This window comes from Schistocerca piceifrons, chromosome 3 (genome assembly GCF_021461385.2).
Source record: "Schistocerca piceifrons isolate TAMUIC-IGC-003096 chromosome 3, iqSchPice1.1, whole genome shotgun sequence".
Taxonomy (NCBI): Eukaryota; Metazoa; Arthropoda; class Insecta; order Orthoptera; family Acrididae; genus Schistocerca; species Schistocerca piceifrons.
Genome location: NC_060140.1, coordinates 525,788,308 through 525,815,286, shown reverse-complemented (window position 1 = coordinate 525,815,286; position 26,979 = coordinate 525,788,308). Strand labels below are relative to the sequence as shown.

General features: G+C 44.1%; 1 protein-coding gene across 1 annotated transcript in view; it reads right to left on the bottom strand.

The window, feature by feature from the left end:
• The window catches only part of LOC124788796 (BAI1-associated protein 3), a gene marked incomplete at its 5' end in the record, with an annotated part of 518,896 nt that overhangs the window by 358,963 nt on the left and 132,954 nt on the right, over window positions 1-26,979 (bottom strand). Inside the window, one exon of the mRNA XM_047256078.1 lies at window positions 6,523-6,679. Within this exon, the coding sequence (XP_047112034.1) occupies window positions 6,523-6,679 (157 nt within the window). The remainder of the gene's footprint in view (window positions 1-6,522; window positions 6,680-26,979) is intronic.

Sequence of the window (26,979 nt, the reverse complement as noted above, 5' to 3'; positions counted from 1 at the left end):
ATTCACGCTAATATTAAATTTACTGTGGAAAGAGAAGAAGATGGATGCCTCCATTTTCTGATATTTTCGTCCGTCGTAAAGTTGATGGCACATTAGAACATGCTGTGAATTGTAAACCAACGCATACTAATCTATACTTACATGCCAGTAGCTACCACTATCCTTCACAAACCTTAACTGTCTTTAAGACCTTATTGCTCAGGTCGCACAGTGTATCCGATAATCGCAATTTGCAAGAAGAGCTCACACACCGTAAGAGAGTTTTTAAAGCCAACGGTTGTTCCCAGAAAGAAATTCTCAGAGCATTCAGTGTGAATCCTAGAATGAAAGTACGTGATCTGGAAAACAAAGTAATGACTTCAGATCACGAGCGTTTTTGCACTATATTGGTGCTCTTTCCTGGGAGATAAGCCGTATTCTCGAGAAACACCATTTTAAGGTGATCTTCCATACTACTACGAAGATTGCAGCCTTGCTCGGCCCTGCGAAGGATAACTTATTGCTTCGTAAGGTGGGTGTGTATCAGATTCCTTGCGGGAATTTTATATGTCGTATATAAGTCAGACAACACGCACACTTCATGAGAGGTGCGTGGAACACGCAAGATACACAAGCTTACTACAGCCAGACAAGTCAGCTATGGTAGAACATTGTATACAGTAGATACGGATCGTTAGATGAATTACTGTGACGTGACGATTTTAACATCCACCTCTTCCTTTTGAGATTTCATTTTCATGGAAGCAATAGAAATTACATTAGCCAATAACCTAATAAATAGAGATAATGGTTTTAGTTTGGATGAGGCATGGGATCCGGCTCTTGGTGTAATGAAAGTCGACAGAAGTCGTCAAGGTGTTACAGCCGCCAAACATACATCGATAAGTGAATCGAATGTCTGAACGATTGCACCACAGGTGGCGCGTATGTAAGTGTACCTCTTTGCCGCCGACCAGCATCTGCGAGCTGCATGCGCAGCATCGCCGCGGTAGGGTATATAAGGCCGCGTTTAGCAGCTTGCCTGAGGATAGCCGGATGGTACGCGGCCGAAGTATCAGTGGAAGAAGTAATATTTGCGGTGTTGTATGATCGAAATTTAATGGATTACTCATCTTCTAAAAATTAAACGCATAAAAATTAGACTCAAAACATAGCAAAATAAGGAGAGTTACAAATTTCAAATACACTACTGGCCATTTAAATTGATACACCATGAAGAAATGCAGATGATAAACGGATTTTCATTGGACAGATATACAGGGTGATTCAAAAAGAATACCACAACTTTAGGAATTTAAAACTCTGCAACGACAAAAGGCAGAGCTAAGCACTATCTGTCGGCGAATTAAGGGAGCTATAAAGTTTCATTTAGTTGTACATTTGTTCGCTTGAGGCGCTGTTGACTAGGCGTCAGCATCAGTTGATGCTAAGATGGCGACCGCTCAACAGAAAGCTTTTTATGTTATTGAGTACGGCAGAAGTGAATCGACGACAGTTGTTCAGCGTGCATTTCGAACGAAGTATGGTGTTAAACCTCCTGATAGGTGGTGTATTAAACGTTGGTATAAACAGTTTACAGAGAATGGGTGTTTGTGCAAAGGGAAAAGTTCTGGACGGCCGAGAACGAGTGATGAAAATGTAGCACGCATCCAGCAAGCATTTGTTCGCAGCCCAGAAAAATCGACTCGCAGAGCTAGCAGAGAGCTGCAAATTCCACAATCAACTGTATGGAGAGTCCTACGAAAAAGGTTAGTTATGAAACCTTATCGTCTGAAATTGGTTCAAGCACTGTCTGCAGCTGATAAGATTAAAAGAATCGATTTCTGTGATTTTATCCTTGCTCAAATGGAAACAGATGAATCTTTCGTTTCAAAGATTGTGTTTAGTGATGGAGCAACTTTCCACACTAACGGGAAAGTCAACCGTCACAATGTCTGTATATGGGGCACTGAGAATCCGCGGGAAACAACTCAGTATGAACGTGACTCGCCTAAGGTGAACGTTTTCTGTGCCATTTCAGCCAATAAAGTTTTTGGTCCCTTTTTCTTCGAAGGTGCTACTGTAACTGGACTACAGTATCTGGAGATGTTAGATAATTGGCTGTTCCCTCAGCTCGAACAAGAAGCACAACAATTCATATTTCAGCAGGATGGAGCACCACCACATTGGCGATGGATCGGCCGCCAGGCAGCCCGTGACAGAGCACTTCATCACTGGCCTCCAAGAAGCCCTGATCTTACCCCTGCGATTTTTTCTTATGGGGGTATGTTAAGGATATGGTGTTTCGGCCACCTCTCCCAGCCACCATTGATGATTTGAAACGAGAAATAACAGCAACTATCCAAACTGTTACGCCTGACATGCTACAGAGAGTGTGGAACGAGTTGGAGTATCGGGTTGATATTGCTCGAGTGTCTGGAGGGGGCCATATTGAACATCTCTGAACTTGTTTTTGAGTGAAAAAAAACCTTTTTAAATACTCTTTGTAATGATGTATAACAGAAGGTTATATTATGTTTCTTTCATTAAATACACATTTTTAAAGTTGTGGTATTCTTTTTGAATCACCCTGTATTATACTAGAACTGACATGTGATTACATTTTCACACAATTTGGGTGCATAGATCCTGAGAAATCAGTACCCAGAACAACCACCTCTGGCCATAATAACGGCCTTGATACGCCTGGGCATTGAGTCAAACAGAGCTTCGATGGCGTGTACAGGTACAGCTGCCCATGCAGCTTCAACACGATACCACAGTTCATCAAGAGTAGTGACGGACGTATTGTGACGAGCCAGTTGCTCGGCCACCATTGACCAGACATTTTCGATTGGTGAGAGATATGGAGAATGGGCTGGCCAGGGCAGCAGTCGAACATTTTTTGTATCCAGAAAGGCCCGTACAGGACCTACAACATGCGGTCGTGCATTATCCTGCTGAAATGTAGGGTTTCGCAGGGATCGAAAGAAGGGTAGAGCCACGGGTCGTAACACATCTAAAATGTAACGTCCACTGTTCAAAGTGCCGTCAATGCGAACAAGAGGTGATCGAGACGTGTAACCAATGGCACCCCTTACCATCACGAAGGGTGACACGCCGTATGGCGATGACGAATACACGCTTCCAATGTGCGTTCACCGCGATGTCGCCAAACACGAATGCGACCATCATGATGCTGTAAACAGAACCTGGATTCATCCGAAAAAAATGACGTTTTGCCATTCGTGCATCCAGGCGCTTCTGTCTGTGATGCAGTGTCAAGGGTAACCGCAGCCATGGTCTGCGAGCTGATAGTCCATGCTGCTGAAACGTCGTCGAACTATTCGTGCACCACATTGTTGTTCTCTGGCAAACGTCCCCATCTGTTGACTCAGGGATCGAGACGTGGCTGCACGATCCGTTACAGCCATGCGGATAAGATGCCTGTCATCTCGACTGTTAGTGATACGAGGCCGTTGGGATCCAGCACGGCGTTCCGTATTACCCTCCTGAACCCAACAATTCCATGTTCTGCTAACAGTCATTCGATCTTGACCAACGCGAGCAGCAATGTCGCGATACGATAAACCGCAATCGCGATAGGCTAAATCCGACGGAAACGTGATGGTACGCATTTCTCCTCCTTCCACGAGGCACCACAACAACGTTTCACCAGGCAACGCCGGTCAACTGCTGTTTGTGTATGAGAAATCGGCTGGAAACTTTCCTCATGCCAGCACGTTGTAGGTGTCGCCACCGGCGCCAACCGTGTTTGAATGCTCTGAAAAGCTAATCATTTGCATATCAGAGCATCTCCTTCCTGTCGGTTAAATTTCGCGTCTGTAGCACGTCATCTTCGTGGTGTAGCAATTTTAATGGCCAGTAGTGTATTTAGCTGACATTCTCGAACCTTTAGGACGAGAAAAGGCCTCACAGGACTCGACTACAAATAAATAAAGAGAGCTTACTGCAAAACACATATGTATAGTATGAAATTTATGTCCACTCAAACAAATATCAGACATTAAAACACAGTGTTCAGGTCTGACATGGTCTATGGAAGTGAGACGCTAACAATCCATACGAAAAGCGACCTGGAAAGCATACTGAAGAAAAAAACTCAAAATCATGTGAAAAATTCTCAGCCCAAAGCTAACTGAAGAGGGATACAGATCACACTCGAGGTAAACCACAAGGAAGATGTCAGAAAAAGAAGGTTAAAGTTTCACAGGCACATCAGCAGGCTACCACCAATAGGACTCACGAACAGCATTCTGACTTCATGTCAACAGTACCATGGACCATACGATTCAAATTTGACGTAGAAAAAGCACAAATCGATCCAGTAGAAACTGAAGACAGAAATGTCGTTTACAGACACAAGTGGGATGTCGGCTGAGAGAATGATGTCGCAAAGGATCCAAGGACAAAGTGGACTGATGATAGAAAGAGACTCTACGGAGAAAAAAATGAGAGAAGTGTGGAAGATCAGAAGAAAGCTCAAATGAGGAATAACGCTTTGCATGGCCCTCCAGGGTCTCGACGCAAATAATAATATAACAAAAATATATAGGAGGAAGCAATATGTTGGTTTCTGATATTTAACTGTAAATCTTAGCGTGCTGCACAACGCCTCTCTTGAAGCATCTGTCACAGTTTCGCACTCACAAAACGAACTGTGATAAGGGACGCTGTTCTTTGAATCTTCTCCATTTTTTTCCTTTATCTCCTACCTGATAAGGCACACAGGCTGAGTGGCAGTTATGGATGAAAGTATATTTAAGGGTCGTTATGGAGAGGAGACGTAAACGCTCTTCAGAATAACGTATTATTATTATTAGTACGGATTTCTCTAACAGGTACCAAAATGGTCCTTATAGTACCCTTCCACCACCCACCTCTGTAACTGATGTCGCTAAGGTACGACTGTGTGGTGCTAGCAGGCTCGGAGATGGCCATTTCGGCTCTTGAAAATACAAACGTTATCATCCCCAATATATCTTCGTGAAAGGGAGGAGAGAAGCTGGGGTACAGTTTCTGATAGACACCACGCCCAAGTCTTTGGTTAAATTTAAAACCTATCCAGATAATCTTATGGACTAAAGGTACGTGAGACTTATGATGGTGATCCGTTTGTTGGATGGGGACGTTAAGCTTGGACGCTCCCTTGGTGCTATTCGAGAGGAGTAGGCATACAGTATGTACAAGAACCAATAGCAAACAGACAGTGGTAACCCAAGAAAGAAACACTCGGTTTAAGAGAGGGTATAAGACAGTGTTCTGGTCTTTTTCCCTTACTGTTTAATCTTTACGTCGAAGAAGGAATGACAGAAATAAAAGAAACGCTAAAGAGCGTTGTTAAAATTCAGAGTGAAAGGATATCGATAATAAGATTCTCTGATAAAATTGTTAAGTGCAGTGAAAATGAGGGAAAATTACAGGGCCCGTTTAACAGAATGAACAGTCTAATGAGTACAGAATATGGATCGAGAATAAACGAAGGAAGGTAAGGGCAGTGTGGAGGAGCATAAATGATGTTAGCGATAAACTTAGTATCAAAACTGAAGACCACGAAGTAGATGAAGTGAAGCGATTCTCCCATCTTAGGACGAAGCAAGGAAGTAAGGAGGTTACAAGAAGCAGACTATCACAGGCAAAGAGAGCATTCATTTTTACAAGACTACTACCATCAAATGTACGACTCGATCCCAGGAAGAAATTTCAAAGAATGTACCGCCTTGGAGTCAACATTGAATGGAAGTGTCTCATGGACTGTGGAAAGTTGGACAATAAGGGAATCGAAGCTTTTAAGATGAGATGATAACACATCATCTCATCTTAAAAGCTTTTCAGATGAGATGATAACATATCATCTCATCTTAAAAGCTTCGATTCCCTGTGTTACAGAAGGGTGCTGAAAAGTTAGGTGAATCTCTGCAGTATTCACAAGTAAAGAAATATGTGGAACAGACTTATTAGAAGGGGCAGGACGATAAGACATGTGTTTAAGATATCAAGGAATAACCTCCCTGGCAGTAGAGGGAGCTGTATAGGGTGATAACAATAGGAGAAGAGAGAGATTGGAATATATCCAACAAATAATTTAAGACGATCGATACAAGTGCTGCTCGGAGAGGAATAGATTGACTCACACACACACACACACACACACACACAACAACCATGTGCCGTTTCTCTTCTCATCAAGACATCGTTACACTCGCACCCTCTGTTATCAGCTAAGCTACTTGACATTCAAGCAGCCGAAATGGTGCCTGATGCCAATTATAAAAAGACTGGCTCCTGGCTGTGAGGCAGACGATTTCATTCAGCCGGTGCCCCTCCGCCATTCCACGGACAGTTGGTGGTAAATGGGAGCTGCCAGGCCTTTTAACTTACTGCATGCCGAGCCGAGCTCGGTTACACTTGGCGGCGCTCGGACCAGAACGCCACCGACGGAGAAGTTGGTGCCGGTGACAGTGATTAAAGCGGGAGCGTCGCTTAGCAACGGCGGCCCGTGCGCGCGCGCCGCGCCCCTACCTGCAGCGGGATGTTGACGCAGCCGAGGAAGTCGTCCTGGTTGCCGGAGCGGGCGCTCTGCGCGATCTGCTTGAAGAAGCGGCCCAGACCCTTCACGCCGCGCACCTCGTTCAGCTTGCTCACCGCATCGAACACCGACGACTCGTCGTCGTGGTCCCTGCGGGCAAACACAGCACACGTGCAAGGCCAAAAAGTGCAAAGTCTTCTAAGCACTGTGCTAACGAGAGGATACTTACTGGAGAGGCTTATTTCCGAACCAGTACATGGAATTAACGAGTAGGGTTGTTTACGACATTTGAGAACTACTAATGTTCAGTAATGGATAAAAACTTAGCAATGCACTGAATGAAAACGTTGTCTGGAGGGAACGGAACCGACGTAGAGCAGTAATTATATTGCTATAGTTTTAGTACGAGCAAAATGCTGTGAAATAAACGTTTTTATAGTGCTAACAGCTGAAATAGGAGCTTATATAGTTCGTAACATTTCCTGTCACACAGGAGAAGTTGCTTCTGCATGCATGTGCTTATGAGCAATACTTAAATTCGCACTCGCAGAGCATCTGAGTCCAGACAGCGTGGAGAGCAAATTTTCGAGAAAGACTGGTGCCTCAGTGGCCAGCTCAGTTTAGTGCATTTCAGTAGTGGTAGAATGATTATCTGTCAAGAAATAAACAGATGAGGCTAACAACTCTACAGTGTTTCAGCGATATAGTTTCATGTACGAAACGTTTGACAGTGAGTAATGTTCCAGTATAACGGAAGCGCCGGCACGAAGGTGAAGAATGTAAGAGCAGAGAAGGCTGTAAGACGACGTCAGGCAATAGTTTACTGACTAGGACCGCACCACGACAGGAGCCGCCTCCAGCCGAAGAGAATGTAAGCACCACTCCTGCCAGTCTCGGCCGGACAGTAGAAGATGGACACTGGTAGATCCGAACTAGAAGAGAGCACTCGAAGAGCTGTTACTTGTGATCCATATCCATTAATTGCACGAACATTCCATACAGCGAAAGTCACTGATTATTTGCATGTCGCCAATCGCTTGCGACACGTTCCTGTAAACCAAAGTTAAGTATTGTCAATTTATTGTAATAAAACCATTAATATGATCAATTTCTTGTTGTCATAGCTGAAAGGTATATTTTCAGCTTATCACATCCTCAAACATCGTATTTGCTTCCTTAATCTCGTTTCCTGGAATATCGAGTTTCGGTCTGAGTGTTGCAGGTTTTCTGAAAAACAACGTGCTTTGGGGAATTGCAGTACTTACACCAATCAGCCAGAACATGATGACCACCGACCTACTATCGATATAAACCCGTCCAGGCGATGGCAGCGTCACGTGGCGAGGAATGATTGTTAGTCGGAAACACGCACCGTACATGTAGTACAGTATCAGTGACCGTGCGGTCCGTGGTAGAATGAGAAAGGCACGCGATGTGTCTGAGTTTGACCGAGGGCAGACTGTGATGGCCCAGAGGCTCCGCACGAGCGTTTCGGAAACTGCACGACTTCTCGGATGTTCTAGGGGTGCTCTGGTGATTGTCTTCAGCACGTGCGAAACCAAGGTGAAACAGCGTCCAGACTTCGTGGGGTTGCGCGGCCATCCCTCATTATAGATGTCGGACGTCGTAGGCTGGGCAGATTGGTAAAACTGGACAGGCGGCGAACTGTACGAAACTAACATCAGACATTCATACTGGGCAGAGTACAGTGTGTCTGAACACACAGTGCGCCGAACACTCCAGCCGGCGACCCGTTTATGTGCCAATGTCAACACCACGTCATCGGCAACTACGACTGAAATGGGCATGTAACCATCGGCACTGGACGTTGGCGCAGTGGCAAAGCACTGAATGGTCTGATGAATGCCGACACCTTCTTCATCATTCCGATGGGAGGGCGCGAAACCATCAGTATTGCGGGACGTAGACAAGCTGGCGGATGCTCTGTTATGCTTCGGGGAACATTCACGTGGGCATTCATGGGACCAATAGAGCTCGTACAAGAGACCATGACGGCCAAGGAGCATCATACACTAGTTTCAGATCACGTACACCCTTCATGACGATCGCCGGCCGTTGAGGCCGAGCGGTTGTAGGCACTTCAGTCTGGAACCGAGCGACCGCTACGGTCGCAGGTTCGAATCCTGCCTCGGGCATGGCTGTGTGTGATGTCCTTAGGTTAGTTAGGTTTAAATAGTTCTAAGCTCTAGGGGACTGATGACCTCAGATGTTAAGTCGCATAGTGCTCATAGCCATTTGAACCTTTTGAACCTTCATGACGACCATGTTTTCTGACGGCAGCGGCATTTTTCAGAGCGATAAAACGCCATATCATAAGGCCAGGAGTGTGATGGAGTGGTTAGAGGAAAACAGTGGCGAGTTTCAGTTGATGTGCTGCCTTCCCCCCTCCCCCCTCTCCCGAAATAATCAGCATATCTGAAACCAATCGAACTCATCTGGGCCGGCCTGTGTCAGCGAGCGGTTCTAGGCGCTTCAGTCTGGAACCACGCGACCGATACGGTTGCAAGTTTGAATCCTGCCTCGGGCATTGATGTGTGTGATGTCCTTAGGTTGGTTAGGTTTAAGTGGTTCTAAGTTCAAGGGGACTGATGACCTCAGATATTAAGTCCCCTAGTGCTCAGAGCCACTTGCACCATTTTGAACACATCTGGGATGTGAATGAACATGGCGTCAGAGCTCATCATCGCCTTTCCCGGAATTTACGAGAATTAGGTGACTTGTGTGTGCAGATGTGGTGCCAACTCCCTCCAGCGACCTACCAATATCTCACTGCTTCCGTACCACGACGCGTCGCCGCTGTTATCAGTCCCTACTAGCTAGGTGGTAATAAAGTTCTGGCTGATCAGTGTACGTGTTTTGGGTTGTCCATCATACATTACAATACCACTATCCAGTTCAACAGTAACGCAAAATAGTATTTGTTTCTCTAAGAACACATTCACACGCCTTGTTTCATTGTCTACGTGATATCTGAAGTAAATTGCCAACTTCTCACTTTCGAGTAGTTCAAATGGCTCTGCGCACTATGGGACTGAGGTCATCAGTCCAATAGAACTTAGAACTACTTAAATCTAACTAACTTAAGAACATCACACACATCCATGACCGAGGCAGGATTCGAACCTGCGACCGTAGCAGTCGCGCGGTTCCGGACTGAAGCGTCTAGAACCGCTCTGTCACAGCAGCCGGCTTCTCACTTTCGATCTCTACCACTGTTGCATAACTCTGGATTATAGTGTAAATAGCTTGATTATATATTTCAAAAGGTAGGAAAAAAATAACATTTTGTATTTGTAATTAAACTGCGGGATCTGTTACGACACGATAGCTTCTGTCTTGATGTTCCAACTTAACACCATTGTGCAAATTACTTTGCAACTTATTAGTACAGAGCTGCGGTTTTCATTTTTGAATATAATGTATCCATCGTGAAGGCGCTCTGAATTCCAAGATCATCATCATCCTCATCATCATTATCATCACATCATCACATCATCACCATCACCCTGTCTTTAACAGCAAAAGGTTTCGGTTTAACTACATTTTCTACGAATACATATTCCGAAGTATCCTACTTTGTACATCTAACCATTCATATTTGTATTCAATATCGCACCTGTACACCGGATACATGGTACCTTTTCACTGACTTAGCTGTGTAGCTTGCTTGCAACGGCTTTCGTTCGCCAACTGCCCACTGCACCACAGACACAAGTAACATTTTGCCTTGAATGAGTAATAATAATATTATGAGCTTGGATTTTTGCAACACATCTGGTTGGAGCAACGAAGCAACAGTTTCTGCGAACCACACTTAAGCCGCGTCCACAACGGAGGCACTGTGCCGCGCACAAACGTGCGGCACAGAATGGAGCTGTATGTTCATAGGTGTGTAGCAATGTCCGATCGTCAGTATCACCATTATCGCCTCCTTCCACGGATTAGGTGTTGTAACCATCTGTTCCGGTCTCTGTCATACATCCCTGCATCTTTTACGAGGTCTACCTAGTTCTCTCTTTGTAGTCGGTCGATAATTCATTATCTTTTTTCACAACCTTTTTTCTGTCATATTATTAACATGATCCTTCTTCTATTCTTTTCTAACTTGTCAAACATTTTTAAATGTGATCTTACTGTTTCATTCCTTGTTTTATCCATTTTATTACGGCCTCTTACATATCTCATTAACTTTATCTCTGCTTCTTGTATACGTGATTTTTCTTTTTCTTTTTTTTTGTTACTGTCAATGATTCGTAACCATATTCAAGAGTATAAGCAACCTTAACTTTATAGAATTTCATTTGTGTTTCTTTACTTGTTTTTCTTCCCAAAGTTCTACCAATTGTTCCATAGGTAGCTTGATTTTATTAACCTTCTTCTCAATGTCATTGTGATAGTTGAAACTAGTATCACATTCTAGATAACTGAAGTTGGATACTTGTTCCACAATTTTCTCTGCGTTCTTTCCTTTGAGTGTTATTAACTGTGTCTTATTTGCAGATATAGTTCAGTTGTAATGTATTACGATTTGGCTCAATCTATATACCGCACTTCGTGATTTATCTTCTGTTTTGCATAATTATCTGGTCATCAGCACATAACAGAGTATTTAATGGAACGTTAGATCCTGTCTGAATAAGTGTTTTTCCTCTTTCAACTTCACAATTAGGTCATCAGTATATAAATTAAACAAAGTGGGTGATGCAGAACGCGTCTTTTGGTTGTGTGTTCTACTGGCGCTGGAAGAGCATCTCATTGACTCTTTCCCGCTAACCAGAGAAACCCGTGGTGAAAAGCATTGCTCTTGTTTGATGTCCTCCCGAGAGCTATGCGCCAGACAAGCCTTCGCTCTTCACTGGGACTCAGTTCGAAATGAGACTCATCGCTGAACACAATTCTTGCCCAGTCAGTGAGATTCCAGGGCCAAAGTCATGTCTGGAGACGCCCCAGTCAGCGGTGGGATACCAGCCTTTAGTGTAGCCCGCCATATAGCCCGACAATCAGGAATGATGGCATGGGGAGACATTTCTTTGCATACCAGGACGCCTTAGGTTGTCATCCGCGGCACTCTTACAGCACAACGGTACGTCGACGATATTATACGTCCTGTTTTGTTAGCTTACATGGCAAGGCATCCTAGGCACTATAGTGCCCGCCCGACTATGGCGAGAGTTTCTTCTCCTTGTCTTCGTGCTTGCCAAACCCTACCTTGGCCAGCAAGGTTGGATCTCTCCCAATCGAGAACGTTTGGAGCATTATGGGTAGGGTCCTCCAACCAACTTCGGATTTTGACGAGCTAGAGCGCCAATTGGACAGAATTTAGTACTATATCCTTCAGGAGAACACCCAATAACGCTAGCCATCAATGCCAAGCCGAATAACTGCCTGCGTAAAGCCCAGAGGTGGAAAACCCAGAGGTGGACCTACGTGTTATTGCGTCCACAGTTATTGACCAGTTACAGAGATCAAAAGTGGGATGTTGGAATCTGACTTTCTAGGGGAATTTTCGTCATACAGAATACACCTAATATTGGGTATTTGCTGCTATTCAGGTCTGAACAATTTTGAGCCACTCTCTTACGAATCAAACAAACATGTTACCTTGAATAAAATAATTTTGGGTATTAGGCCGCACTATTATAAAGCGCTAAAGGAACAAAATGGCCGACGCTTCGACCGGTGTACTGCGATAATATTCAAGACGGGCAACTGATGAACACTGGTGAATGTCTTTCCCGTGGTATTGCCTGTTTCGGTAATCTGGTTGCTCCCGACGCCACATGTCCGCGATACTGGACAATGAAAGGGGATGACTCTTCCGTAGGCTATTGCCTGTGCTATTCTGATGGCTGACTGGAAGGCAGCTCTAGTTGGTAATTGGTTGAAAATAATTAACAGCAGATTACTTCTTGTGTCGTCCTAGTAAGTGATTGGTAAGCAACTCTCCCTGGTGACTGGTATGCAATAGCAAAATAATGGGAAACTTGTACACGGGAACAGTGTTTTCTTGCAGCAAAGTGTTGAAGCCACACACTAGTTCCCTCGTTACCGGACTTTTACGCTTTTAAACCCTGGTCAGGTGACGCTGCTGGCTGGAGAACACATACTGTCCGCCGGGCTGGAACCGCTGGCAGCCAAGCCGTGGGTAATTTACAGCCATCCTCCCTGTTCATGTTGTTAGGGCGTTTCATTATGCCAATAGGCTATCTTATTTTTTCGCTGCTGCATCCATGGCTACCGAGCAAGCACGCGAGGTTCTAGAAAACTGATAGAACGGCCATATTTCTGGTGTTTTTCAGCTACAACTGACTTGTTGTTCTGTAACAGCCGTTCGTAACGTTCATGGTCCGACGCGTGAATGCTAATGGGTCTCCCGGTTTCACCAACGTAGACTTCGCCGCATTCACACCGAAGTTCGTAGACACCTGCAGTGTCGAGAGCATCCAAGGGATTCTTAAGAGGGTCTCGAGAGACATCGGACCTCGCGGGCGCTCTGGAATATGAGTCTGATTCCTTGTTGAGGCAGAACCGTGCATACACCGTCGTTGCCACCTCTCAAGTAAGTTAGGCGAGCAACAGGAAGAGTTTCTTCTGTACCTTTATCTGTTTCGTCCTCGGTGTACCTGATAGCTCGTTGTACGGCTCTGTTGTTGTATGCATTCGCACGGAATGTTGTCTCGAGCTCGTTCAATTCATGTTGTATATGGTTAGCGTCACTAAAATGGTGAGCTCGGGCTGTCAGCATACTTAGCACAGCGTTCTTTTGTGCTGGATGGTGTTCCGAATCTGCATGTCGGTGTGCGTCGGTTTTCTGTAGACTTTATGTCCTAGTTTGCCACTAGATGTTCTATTCACCTCCACATCCAGGAAAGGAACGGCTCTTTGTTTTCTATTTTCAGCGTGAACTCTAAGTTCCTATGTGAGCTGTTGAGGTACTCATGAGATCTGTGTAGTTCTACTTCTCCTTGCGGCCATATGATGAACGAGTCGTCCACATACCTCAGTCAGTAACCCGGTGGCATCTACATCTGCCGGATTATTCTGTAATTCACAATTAAGTAATTAACGGTTCATGGAAACGCCATTCTCGAACAGTGCGCGAGAAAAAATCACATTCTGAGGAGAAAGTTGATGATAAAACTTCACGAGAATGTCCCGCCGCAGCGAAAAACGCCTTTGTTTTAATGACTACCGCCTCAATTCGTTCATCATATCCGTGGCAAAACGAGCTGCTCTTATTTGAAGTTTTTCGATGCCCTCCAACAATCCTGTCTGATGCGAATCCTACAACGCACAGCAATACTCCAGAAGAGGGCTGACAAGCGTAGTGTAAGCAGTCTCTTTTGTAGACCTGTTAAAAAGTGTTCTGCCAATAAATCACAGCCTTTCATTTGCTTTCCCCACAACATTATCTATGGGATCGTTCCAATTTAAATTATTCGTAATTTTAATCCCTAAGTGTTTAGTTGAGTTTACAGCCTTTAGATTTGTGTGGTTTATCGTGTAACCGAAATTTAGCGGATTCTTTTTAGTGCTCATGTGGATGAATTAACACTTTTCATGATTAGAGTCAACCGCCACATTTTGTACCATACAGATATCATGTCTAAATCTTTTGCAAATCGTTTTGGACGTCTGACTTTACATGACCGTATATGACAGCATTATCTGCTAACAACCTAAGACGACTGCTGAGATTATCTCATAAATGTGTATCAGAAATAACAGAGGGCCTATAACACTTCCTCGTGGAACGACTAATATTACTTCTGTTTTACCCAGACTTTTCGTCAATTAATACGAATTGTGACCTTTCTGACAGGAAATCGCGAATGAAGTCACACAACTGAGACGATACTCCATAGGTAAGCAAACTCGTTAGAAATAGCTTGTGAGGAACGGTCTCCAAAGCATTCTGGAAATCTAAAAATATGGAATCAATTTGACGTCCCCCGTCGGTAGTACTAATTACTTCGTGAGAATAAAGAGCTAGTTGTGTTTCATAAGAATGATATATTCTGAATCCGTATTGGGTGACTGTCAATAAATCGTTTCCTTCGAACTGATTCATAATGCTCGAACACGGTACGAGTTTCAAAATCCTACTGCAAATCGACGTTAGTAGTATGGATCTGTAATTCAGCGGATTACTACTGTTTCCTTTTTATGGGTGTTGATGTGACTTTAGCAGTTTCTCAGTCCTCCGGTACGGATGTTTCTGCGCACGAGCTGTTGTATACGATCGCTAACAACGGAGCTACTCTAACAGCATACTCAGAAAGGAACCTGAATGGTATACCATTCAGGAAGTGCACAATCTAAACCGGAAGCCTTGCCTTCCTTAAGTATTATAAGCTGCTTAGCTACACCGATGATATCTACTTCTAAGTTACTCATGTTGGCAGTTGTTCTTGATTGGAATTCTGGAGTACTTACTTCGCCTTCCTTTGTGAAGCAATTTCGGAAAATCGTGTTTAGTAACATGTGGCACTTTCATCAACAGCATCACCATTGTTATCGTCCAGTAAAAATATTGATTGTGTCTTTCAACTGGTGTGCTTTACATACGACCAGAATATCTTTGTTTTTTTTGCCAGATTTCTGAAAGTGTTTCGTTGTGGAAACTAGTAAAAGCATCTCACACTGAATGTCGCGCTAAATTTCGAACTTCTGTAAAACTTTCGCCAATCTTGGGCACTTTGGCTTTTTTTAAATTTGGCATGCTTTTTTCATTGCTTCAGCAATAGTGTTCCTACCTTTCTGTGACCATGGGGGATCAGTTCAATCGCTTATTAATTTCTTTGGTATATGTCTCTCAATTTCCGTCGATACTATATACGTAATCAGATCTCAGGGAGTGGAGACTCTCTCTTAGGAAAGTGTCAAGTGATTTTTATCTGATTTATTTAAAAATACATGTATGTTGCATTTATCTTTGGCGTTACTGTATTCAGTGCAGCTCCACTGTATCTGTGATGATGATCCCTATCTGTTCAGGGTTATTTGTTGATAAGAGGTCAAGTATGTTTTCGCAACCATTTACACTTCGAGTGGGCTCTGAACTGGTTGCTCATAATAATTTTCTGAGAGAGCATTCAATGCGATTTCGGACAACGTTTTATGCCTACCTCCACCCTTAAGCATGTACTTTCGCCAGCATATGGAAGGTAGATTGAAGTCGCCACCAACCACAATTGTGTGTATGAGGCACCTATCTTAATGACAGTCAAGTTATCTTTGAAATGTTCAGTAACTGTGTGATCTGATTCCGGGGATCGGTAAAAGGAACCAATTATTAATTTATACCGGTTTTGAAGAATAATCTCTGCCCATACTAACTCACAGTAACCATCTACTTCAATTTCAGTACAAGGTAAACTACTTCTTTTTCAGTTCCTATAACGATTTGAGCATCTTTATTTTCTATTAGCGCACGGAGCTCTGGTACTTTTCTAATACAGCTACAACAATTTACAACTGTTATATCGATGGTTCCTGTATATAAGTTCTTCGTATGTTCAAACTGCAACCTTTGAGACCGAAGCCCTTCCTGTATTTCTCCGAGACTCTCTAACCTAAAAAATCGCCCAATGCACGCTACACAGCCCCTGCTACCCGTATAGCCGTCTCCTGCGTGTAGTGGACTACCGATCTATTTATCTGTTTAGCGGAATCCGGAAATCCACCACCCTACAGCGCAACTCGAGAAATCTGCAGGCTACACGGTCACAGAACCGTCTGAGCCTATGATTCAGACCCTCCACTCGGCCCTGTACCAAAGATGCACAGTCGGAGTGATTGTGCAGAAATTAAGAAATTAGATTTTGAATTATTTGGGTTTTCCTAATGCTTAGTAACGGCGTTAGAGGGCACCATTTTGTTCATGGAAAGTCAGTATATTTTAACTGATGACATGTCCGAGAATTTCGCTATACCTCTGAGGTAGACTGATTAGTCTAAGCATTATAACCAGCTGCTTAATATCGCAATGTAGCATCGATTCTGCGAGGTTTTGACTGAACATGTGCTTGGTACGTATCCGAAGGCATGAGGCACCAGACGTCTACGAACACACCACTCAATTCCAGGGACGGTGTTTTGTGGGCGCGGACTTAGTGCGCGATAGCGTCCGAGAATGGTCCATCGGGTTGAGGTCCGGCGAATTTGGTGACTAAGACGTCAACGTGGGTTCAGTATCACCATTTGCAAACCACTGTAGCGCAATTCTGTCCGGATGGGACCGGCAGTTATCCTGTTGGAAGATGGCATCGCTATCGAAGAAGACATCAATCGTTAAGGGACATAGTGGTCCGCAGTAATGTTCACGTAGTTCACAGTTGTTATTCTACCTTCTATTACTACCACACCTTGTAAGCGCGTGTCCTCTTAGATAATACTGTCCCCACTGGCTTGCGTCGATGGAGAGGTGCATGTTTCGAGCAGCCGTTCTCCTGGACTGACTGTTTGTAACACGACCTTCGACTTGGTGTGACAAGACCAAGTGACAACTTTTCATTCTTCGTCGACATCTTAATCAATACTCCGCAAACCACCATAGGGTGCGTGGCGTTGGGTGTCCTGTACCATTACTAATCATTTCCTTTCCTGTTCCGCTCCCATACAAAGCGAGGGAAAAACATCTATCTATATGCCTCCTAATTTCTCGTATCTTATTTTCGTGATATTTACGCACAATGTATGTTGGCGTCAGCAGGATCGTTCGTCAGTCAGCTTCAAATGACGGTTCTCTAAATTTTCTCAGTAGTGTTTCTCGGAAAGAACTCCGCCTTCCCTCCAGGGATTGTCGTTTGAGTTCCCGAAGCAACTCCGTAACACTTACGTGTTGTTCGAAGCTGCCGATAACAAATCTAGCAGCCATCCTCTAAATTTCTTCGATGTCTTCCTACTGTCCGAGCTGGTACGGATCCCAAACACTCGGGCAGTACTCAAGAACAGGTCGCACTAGAATCCTATATGCAGTCTCCTTTACAGATGAACCACTCTTTCCCAAAATTCTCCAAATAAAACGGACTATTCGCATCCCTACCACAGTTCTCACCTGTTCATTCCATCATATACCGCTTTGCAACGCTGCACCCAGAGATTTAAACGACGTGACTGTGTCAAGCGGAACACCAGTAATGCTGTATCCTAACATTACAGGTTTGTTCTTCCTATCCATCCGCATTAGCTTACATTTTTCCACATTTATGGCTAGCTGCCATTCATCACACCCACTGGAATTTTTGTCTCAGTTGTCTTGTGTCTTTCTACAGTCACTCAACTTCTACACGTTACCGTACACCACGGTATCATCAGCAAACAACCGCAGACTGCTGCCCACCCTGTCCGCCAAATCATTTATGCATGTAGAGAACAACAGCGGTCCTATCACACTTCCCTGGGGCGCTCCTGACAATACGCTTGTGTCTGATGAACTCTCGCCGTCGAGGACAACATACTGGGTTCTATTATTTAAGAAGTCTTCGATCCACTCACATATCTGTGAACTTATTCCACATGCTCGTACCTTCGTTAGCAAATGGCTCTGAGCATTATGGGACTTAACATCTATGGTCATCAGTCCCCCAGAACTTAGAACTACTTAAACCTAACTAACCTAAGGACACCACACAACACCCAGTCATCACGAGGCAGAGAAAATCCCTGACCCCGCCGGGAATCGAACCCGGGAACCCGGGCGTGGGAAGCGAGAACGCTACCGCACGACCACGAGCTGCGGTCCCTTCGTTAGCAGCCTGCAACTGGGCACTGTGTCAAATACTTTCCGGAAAACTATAAATATGCCTGTTGCCCTTCATCTACAGTTCGTAGTATATCCTTGATCGACCGCCCGAGCTCAATGATGCCGTACGCACTGCAATCGTAATGTAAATGGAAATGCCGTGTGGCTAGGGCCACCCTTCGGGTAGACCGGTCGCCTGGTGCAAGTCTTTCGAGTTGACGCCACTTCGGCGACTGCGTGTCGTTGGGGATGATGAAATGATGGTAATACGGACAACACCCAGTCCTTGAGCGGAGAAAATCTCTGACCCAGCCGGGAATCGAACCCGGGCCGTTAGGTATGATATTCCGTTGCGCTGACCACTCAGCTACAGGGGCAGACGCTGCAATCGTAATTGTGACGTCGTTGGGTGCAACTTGGGAAACGAAGTATCATCAACAGCAGATAAACAGTCACGATAGCAAACCGAGAGAAAAACCAAGAACAAGCGTGTTACTGCGTGCGAAAATAACGTCAGCGACTGCAAAACTTCGGAATCGTCAACACAGCTGGAGGAGGAAAGCGACTTTCCCCCTACCTTACGCCACCAGAGGGTTTTGCCAACTGACGCCAAGCCCCGCCGCCCGCTGTGCGGACGCGAAGCCAGACAAGTCTGGATGTGCATCACTGGCGCGTTGATCTCGATCTCAATGTGCGAATTCAGCGAGGACACTAAATGAGGTGTAGGAAAGTTACTTTAACTAACATGGAATGATGAAGATGTAAATGAACATAAATTACAACAGATATGAGGGACGAAAGTGTATGACCAGAATCTGGCTACCCGTCCTTATGCTACTACCCTCCACCACCCGCCTTTCACCCTGTTACCTCCACAGAAGACAATTTATTCCTTAATACGGCTCTCCTTCACTTACATATCATAAAACATTTAATATTTGTTTTTAATCCACTTCATTTAAAGTAAGTCCGCAGCTCGTGGTCGTGCGGTAGCGTTCTCGCTTCCCGCGCCCGGGTTCGATTCCCGGTCGGGTCAGGGATTTTCTCTGCCTCGTGATGACTGGGTGTTGTGTGATGTCCTTAGGTTAGTTAGGTTTAAGTATTTCTAAGTTCTAGGGGACTGATGACCATAGCTGTTAAGTCCCATAGTGCTCAGAGCCAGCCATTTAAAGTAAACATAAATTTTATCACATTAAAACCCTGTTTTTAATTATTTGCCATTCTTCCTTCCTCAGCAAGACAGAAACTATTAGCTCTAGAGAAAAAATGAGTATAACCTTCTTTGTAGGACATTTAATGTAGTTTAATTTTTTACCGGGGAACATTTTCACTAGAAAACCGTGGTTTTTCGAGTTATTCAAGAAAAATGTAGAAAAGTGCCCCTCAAACGCCCACGCCACATGCTCACACCTCCGCAACCTCATGCTCATACCCCCAATAGTCAAGATTTCTAGTGGGCTGTTTATGGCACTTATCCCTACCAGTGTACAAAAATTTTCTGCTACACTAATTTCTTCGCCTAATTTTTCTTCGTGCCTGGGCTACAAAATTTGTTGCTCCACACAAGAGCATTTTTTCGCTGAAAAGATTTGATTATCAAAACGATAGTAGAAATTAGAATAACAACGCGCAGCACTAACATTTTTAATATTATTCAATAATTTGGATCGAACGGTTTTTTCACAGCAGAGTATCAACTTGTAGCATGTGGCAAGAAATGAATCAGCGTACCTAGAAAATCCAATAGCATAAACCTTTCCACAACTTGAACACTTGGACCCAGACAACTGGTTTCAACAGGACGTTGCCGAAATCCACTGAACCCTAAAAGTGCCGGCAAATGTCGGAGAAATTTTTTTCGAAAGGAAGGTGAGGTTTTAACGTCCCGCTGAAGACGAAAGCCTTAGGGATGGAACTGTATGAGCCATTAGCTGAAGTAATGTAGGTAAACCACGGAAAATTTTGATCTGGTAACTGGACGTGAATGCAAATGCCATCCTCCGGATTACGAGTTTACTGCCTTAACCTTTGCTCCACCGCACTCTGTGGAGAGGTCCACCCGATACGGGGCCACCACCACGTTCGTCGGAGATAACGCCTCTATTGTTCACCTAAAATACGTCAAAAATTTCATTTACGCCACTAAAATGAAGTAAGTAGTAATTGCAGGGGAGCTAAGACGAAATCGCTGTAAGAAAAATTTGAATACATCGAAAAAAATGATTGTTGGAAGGATATCTTCTGCACATAGAAAACTTGAAAAAAGCTTCGATGAAATTGAAAGCAAGGGCGGCAACATTAAGAGTGCAATGGGAATTCCACTGTTAAGCGCAGAGGACAGAGCGGATAGGTGAAAGCAGTTCATTCAGGGTCTCTACGTAGGAGAGTAACCGTCTGCTGGCGTGATAGAAGAAGAAATGGATGTCGATTTGGAAGACGTATGAGAGCTAATACTCGAGTCAGAGTCTGGCACACCTCTGGAACACTTAACAAAAAAAAGCATAGATAACATTTCTTCGCAATTTCTGAAATTATTGGAACTGGTTAGTATGTAAAATCTATGAGACGGAAGAATCATCCACACAGACCAGAAGATGTCACAAGCAGATGAATGTGAGAGCTATTGAGCAATCAGACTAACAGCTGTCGCATGCTGTATGCTGAAAAAAAATAGTATTCATAAGAATGGGAAAGAAAACTGAGAATATCTTAGATGATAAGGATAAAAGTACCAGAGAGGCAGGACGTTGCACTTGATAATGGAGGCAAGACTTAATAGAAACATATCTTTATAGTACTTGTCGATCTATAAAATGCGTTTGACAACATAAAATGCATCAAGAAGTTTGAAATTTTTAGAAAAGTAAGTACAGCCTACACGAACAGACGGGTGGTGCATAACATGTACAAGAACCAGGAGGGCACAACAGAAATGAAAGAGACAGAGGCTCAGATTAAGAAGGATATTAGGTAACGATGTATTATTTGTCTCATATTGTTCAACATGCACATCGAAGAACAAATGGCGGAAAAAAATAAAAACTCAGGTGTGGTATTAAAATTCAGAGTGAAAGGATATCAAGGGCAAGACTCGCCGATAACATTGCTATCCTCAGTGATAGAGATTTACAAGACCTGTTGAATGCAATGAACAGTCTAATGAGCTTAAATATGGACTAGAAGTAAACCAAAGAAAGACGAAAGTAATGTAGAGTAGCTGAAATAAGGTTAGCGATAAAGCTAACTTCGAAATTGGGGAGCAGTTGGAGTGGAACTTTGGTAGCTGAGAAACAAAGTATCGCGGACAAACGAAGCAAGGAGTATATACGCAGCGGACTACCGCAGACAAAAGAAGGCATTCTTGCGAAAGGAAACTTGCTACTATCAAACATCGACTTCATTTTGGGAAGGAAATTTCCGAGAATGTGTGCCTGGAGTATAGTGCTGTATGAATGTAAAACATGGAATTTGGGAACGCCGGAACAAAAGAGAATTGAAGCACTTGGGATGTGGTGCTACAGAAAAATGCTGAAAATTAAGTGGACGGAGGGACAACAAACGAAGCGGTACTCTGCAGAACTGACGAGGAAAGGGATTGTGAAGAACACTAAAAAGGAGAAGGCAGAGGAGAAGCGGGTGCTAAGACAACGAGGAATAACTTCCGTGGTACTAGAGTGTGCTGTAGAGGGTAAAAATCGTAGCGAAAGGCATCCGTCTGAATAGGCCTCGGAAGGCCGACCGGTACGACCGACCGCCGTGTCATATTCAGCGGATAGGTATCACTGGGTGCTGATATGGAGAAACGTGTCAGCCGTTGTCAGCTTTCGTGACCAGAGCCCCTACTTCTCAATCAAGTAGCTCCTGAACGGGCCTCACGAGGGCTGAGTGCACACCGCTTGCCAACAGCACTCGGCACACTAGTACGGTCACCGATTCAAGTGCTAGACAAGCCCGGTAGCGCTTGACTTCGGTGATCTGACAGGTACCGGTGTTACCACTACGGCAAGGCTGTTGGGAGGGGAATGCATTGATTGGGATACATCCAAGAAATAATTGAGGACTTGTGTCCAATATTGTTACGCCTATGTGTAGAGGTTGGCACGGGAGAGGACATCGTGGATGTCAGCCAGAAGCCTGATGACGCACTCCTCCCCACGCCAGAAAAAAAAGAGAGTTGAGCAAAAGAAGGGACGAGATGGTAGGATATGAATTCAGACATTAGGGAATAACCTAGACAGTATTGGAGGGAACCATAGATGGCAAAAACTATAAAGCACAGATGGGAATGTAGCGAGGAAATAATTGTGGACGTAGGGTGCAAGTGCTACTCTGAAATGAAGAAGTTGGCGGAGGAGAGGAATTCGTGAGGGGTGGCAGCAGTAAGGAAACTGATGAAACCGCTTCCTTCTTCCTCAGTCCCAAAAAGGTGTTTCTGAGAATCCGAGTCTAGACACTGATGCCATCAGCAGTTATCACCTCAGTGGCTTTGGAGAGTACTTGGACGGAAACTGAAATGTTTAGTGCAACCAATAGAGTCCACGTTGAAATGCTAGAATATCTGATGGACAACAAACTTGAGATCCATCTGAGTTATGTGTGTGGCTGTATCTACAGGGTGAGTCACTAACTCTTTCCACCTAGAATGACTCCCAAAGGGCGAGAGTAGCTGAAAAGTTTGTGAGACAAATGTTGCATGGGACCACGGGGGCCATAATATGACTTTGGTTTTTTGTTGCTAGCTGGAGTCACTGCAGAGATATGAAGGTCAAATTTGTTTTTTCCAATGGGATGCTATAGTTTGGTACTTATTTTCTGATACCAGCTATCGAGACGAATCCAATAATGTGTAACAGTATGGTCTTTGAAGGTCAACGAAGGTGAAAAAGGTGGCATGAACGACCATTTACAGAAGGTGTTCGAAGTGTTGACCATTGGTATCAATGCAGCGCTGCAATCTTGATATCATGGATTGAGTGGTATTCCTTATCACTTCGGCACTTATTGAAGCACATGCTCTGACAATTCTCTCTCGTATATCGCGCAGATTGTAAATATTCGCTGAATAAGACGTATCCGTCTAACGTGCCATTGACATGTAAACACCATTCACGGTTTCGCAATACAACACTTATAGGAACGGTAAGACTAGTATCATCGAATCAAGCGAGTATGGGCGCTGATGACCACGCTGTTTAGCGCCCGAAAACCTCAAACCACACACACACACACATGAATGATGTATTCCTTCGAAGAAAAAGTCGATTTACTTCTCATTTACGGAGAATGCTAACGAAATTCAGTGAGAGCTAGAGACTTATACGCTGAAAGATATCCTCAACGTACTCACCCTACACGTCTTACATTTAAATATGTGTATGATAAACTGAGAACAACTGGATCTTTAACGCATCGGAATCATATCCAGCAAAGGAAACTTACTAACGAGGAAAATGAAATTGGCACTCTTACCACTGTGGTTCGAGATCCCTGTGATAGTTCGCGTCAAATAGCATGTTCTGCGTCGCCATAAATATCATCCTTACCATGTCTCCACCAAGAATTAACTGGTACGGATTGTATGCGTCGCATTGAATTCTGCCGATGGTCTCAACTTCAGATTCAGAGGGATGACACATTTAGTAATTTGATTTTATTTACTGACGAGGCTACGTTCACGAACCACGGAAATGTTAATTTGCATAACATGCATTATTGGGGAACTGAAAATCCATGTTGGCTGCGGCAAGTTGCACACCAAAAACCGTGGTCGGTGAACGTGTGGCGTGGGATTCTGGGGTGCAGAATTATAGGCCACTATTTCACCGAAGGTTATCTTAATGTTATGAAGTACACCACATTCTAGCAAGAAACATTTGGTCTGTTATTGGAAGACATACCTCTAGGAACAAGGAACAGAATGTGGTATCAACATGATGGGTGTCCGGTACATTTTACGCTGATGGCTAGAAATGAGTTTCAGAGACAATCACCACATCGTTAGATTGGACGCGGAGGAGATGTGTAGTAGCCGGCTCGTTCGCCAGATTTTTTCTTGTGAGTATTTGTAAAAGACATTGTTTATAAAGACGTTCCAACTACACCTAAAGATATGTGAGAGAGAATTGTCAGAGCATATGCTTTGATAAGTGCCAATGTGATAAGGAATACCACTCCATCCATGACAAGAAGATTGCAGCACTGCATTAATACCAATTGTCATCACTTGGAACACCTTCTGTAAATGGACGTTCATGACACCTTTTTGACCTTTGATGGACATCAAAGACCTTACTATTACACGTCGTTGGATTCGTCTCGACAACCGCTATCAGAAAATAAGCATCAAACTGAAGCATCCCATTTAAAAAAAAAGAAAAAAAAGAAAAACTAAGTTCAGCTTCATATCTCTGACGCAGCCCCACCTAGCAACAAAAATCCAACGTCATATTACGGCCCCCATTGTCCCATGCAACTTTTATCCCACAAACGTTCCAGCTCCTGTAGTACTTCTGGAGTTATTGTTGGTGGCAATAGTTAGTGACTCACCCTGTATAGTAGTTTGGATTCTGGGACATAAAGATATCAAGTATTGGGGAGCGGGGTAGTTTTTGTGTGAGTGGAAGTAGGATGCACTCACTGAGTTTAACGGTGCTACATTGAGAGAGCTTTTATAGCGACACAAACATGCAGATACGCGCACATACGTGCACGTCCCTGAGAACGTCCACGCTAGTGCGCTCATGCACGCAGACACACCGATTCATGCGCGTGACTACATGCATGCACACATGCAAGTACACGCAAGCGAACGTTGTGTGCGCACACCTACACGCATCTGTACTAGTATGCCTACATACGTACATTTCCATGCCTTCAGGACCATCAGGTACGAAAGATAGGGCAGTGTCGACAGAACTACGCCTGCGCTGGCCTTTGACTTCTGGAAGCGCGGTGCTCGCTGGGAGAACCGGGAGAGTCCTGGAAGGAATTAGGGTGACACAATCCTTACTACAAAGAGGCTCGCAGCAAGAGCCGTCCAATCTCGAGTCAGGCGGCTTGCTGTCCGAGCAGTGCTGGGTCTACAGGAGAGAGGAAGGCGAGGTTACAGGATGTTGGAAATGAGCTACTTGTTCATTTCTTGTGTTTGTACGTTGGGAGGATGAAGCGCTTTAGGTTTCATCTTGTGTGGTCTTCGACTCTATAAAAATCAATACGTTTTAATTCTAATTTAAGACCAACGAAGCTGCAAAGAGGAGCTGTGGTATGAAAATGCTAATTAAAGTATTTATTGTACGTTTATGACTTCTGGATTGCATAAAATAGCTTTTTAGCAAAGAAAATTATGTCTCAAAACGAATATTTCTCATAAATTCCTGAATGTTGTTCAGATAATAATAGCTCCGCGTGGCTCAGTGGATTTGTTTAAGTCTTACAACTGGACCCCACTTCAGTGAGTTGTGTGTCTATAAGGAATCCTGATTATTGAACCGGGGAATGGGGAACCACAAGTAGTTCCTGGTGACTCCTCACATCGTTGACAGGTGAAGGGTAGACTAAAGTTTCTGGGGACAGCGGGATTCGACCTCGCAAATTATCAGTTACCGGGCACATACTTTACCACTAGACTACCAAGCTGAAGAGAAACAGAAACGATAGAGTTACCATTGATCTGTGTCTTTGGCTAGTGGAATAATTCTGCATGTTAAATGGTTGTTACGTCGCGAGCACTTGTACAAGCCATCTATCAGGTGTACAATAATGCACTGGGCTACGAGAGCTCAGCACATTTGATCACGATCTGGTCGTGGGTGAGAGACACATTAAGCATTTCAATTTTAGTGTTGCACATGTGCTTGGCTTTTCACATTTTCCAAAGCAAAGTGTCCACCGCGCTCAATCTCCACTGTGCAGCACTTTAAATGGGATGTAAACCCCACCACCAACATAATTAACAGTCATGGTTGATACTGTGCAAATGAAGTGGTCACCGCCAGATAGCTATTGTAATAAAGAACATACAGTCCACAGAGGTGTGACTTATGTGGTATTTCACTATCGGCATACAAGCAGCTATACCATTTGAACTGTCTTCTCAACTTGCAATAAAGAAATGAACGATCCATACGAGATTAAAGAACTCGGCCGTTAAATACCGTTAGCTTCGGCATTGGTTATCTAGACCGGTTGAGCGGTGGTGCACCTTTACACACGGCGGCGGCAGGATAGCGTTCAAGTTGGTGGCCGTATACTCGTAAGGAGCATGTCCATGTATTTTTCTTGAGATATCTTTCACCCTCCCTGATTGTCAAAGCTGAAGGGCCAAGTAGGAGGAAAGAAGTAGTATCAATAGTAGTAGCAGCAGTAACAGCTGCAATAGCAGCTGAAGATGAAGAACAAGAAGAAGCAAGGAATGGGTTTTGAGGGAACTAAAAGTGAAACAGAGCGGTTCTGAATGAAAGGGTTTCATCAGGTGGTTCACATTAGACTCTGTTGAGCAACTGTTCCAGACGACTTGCCTTTCCTTGGTACAGAGGTGCTTGTTTCATGTTTTTGTTACTAGATGGAGCCACAAATTGAAAGTATGAAGAGTATCTGCTGTGTTAATCGTTTCGCTTGTTACAGCTTTACACTGTTCAGCTGTGAAATAACTTAAAAGGAATCTCATTATTGTTGCAAACGATGA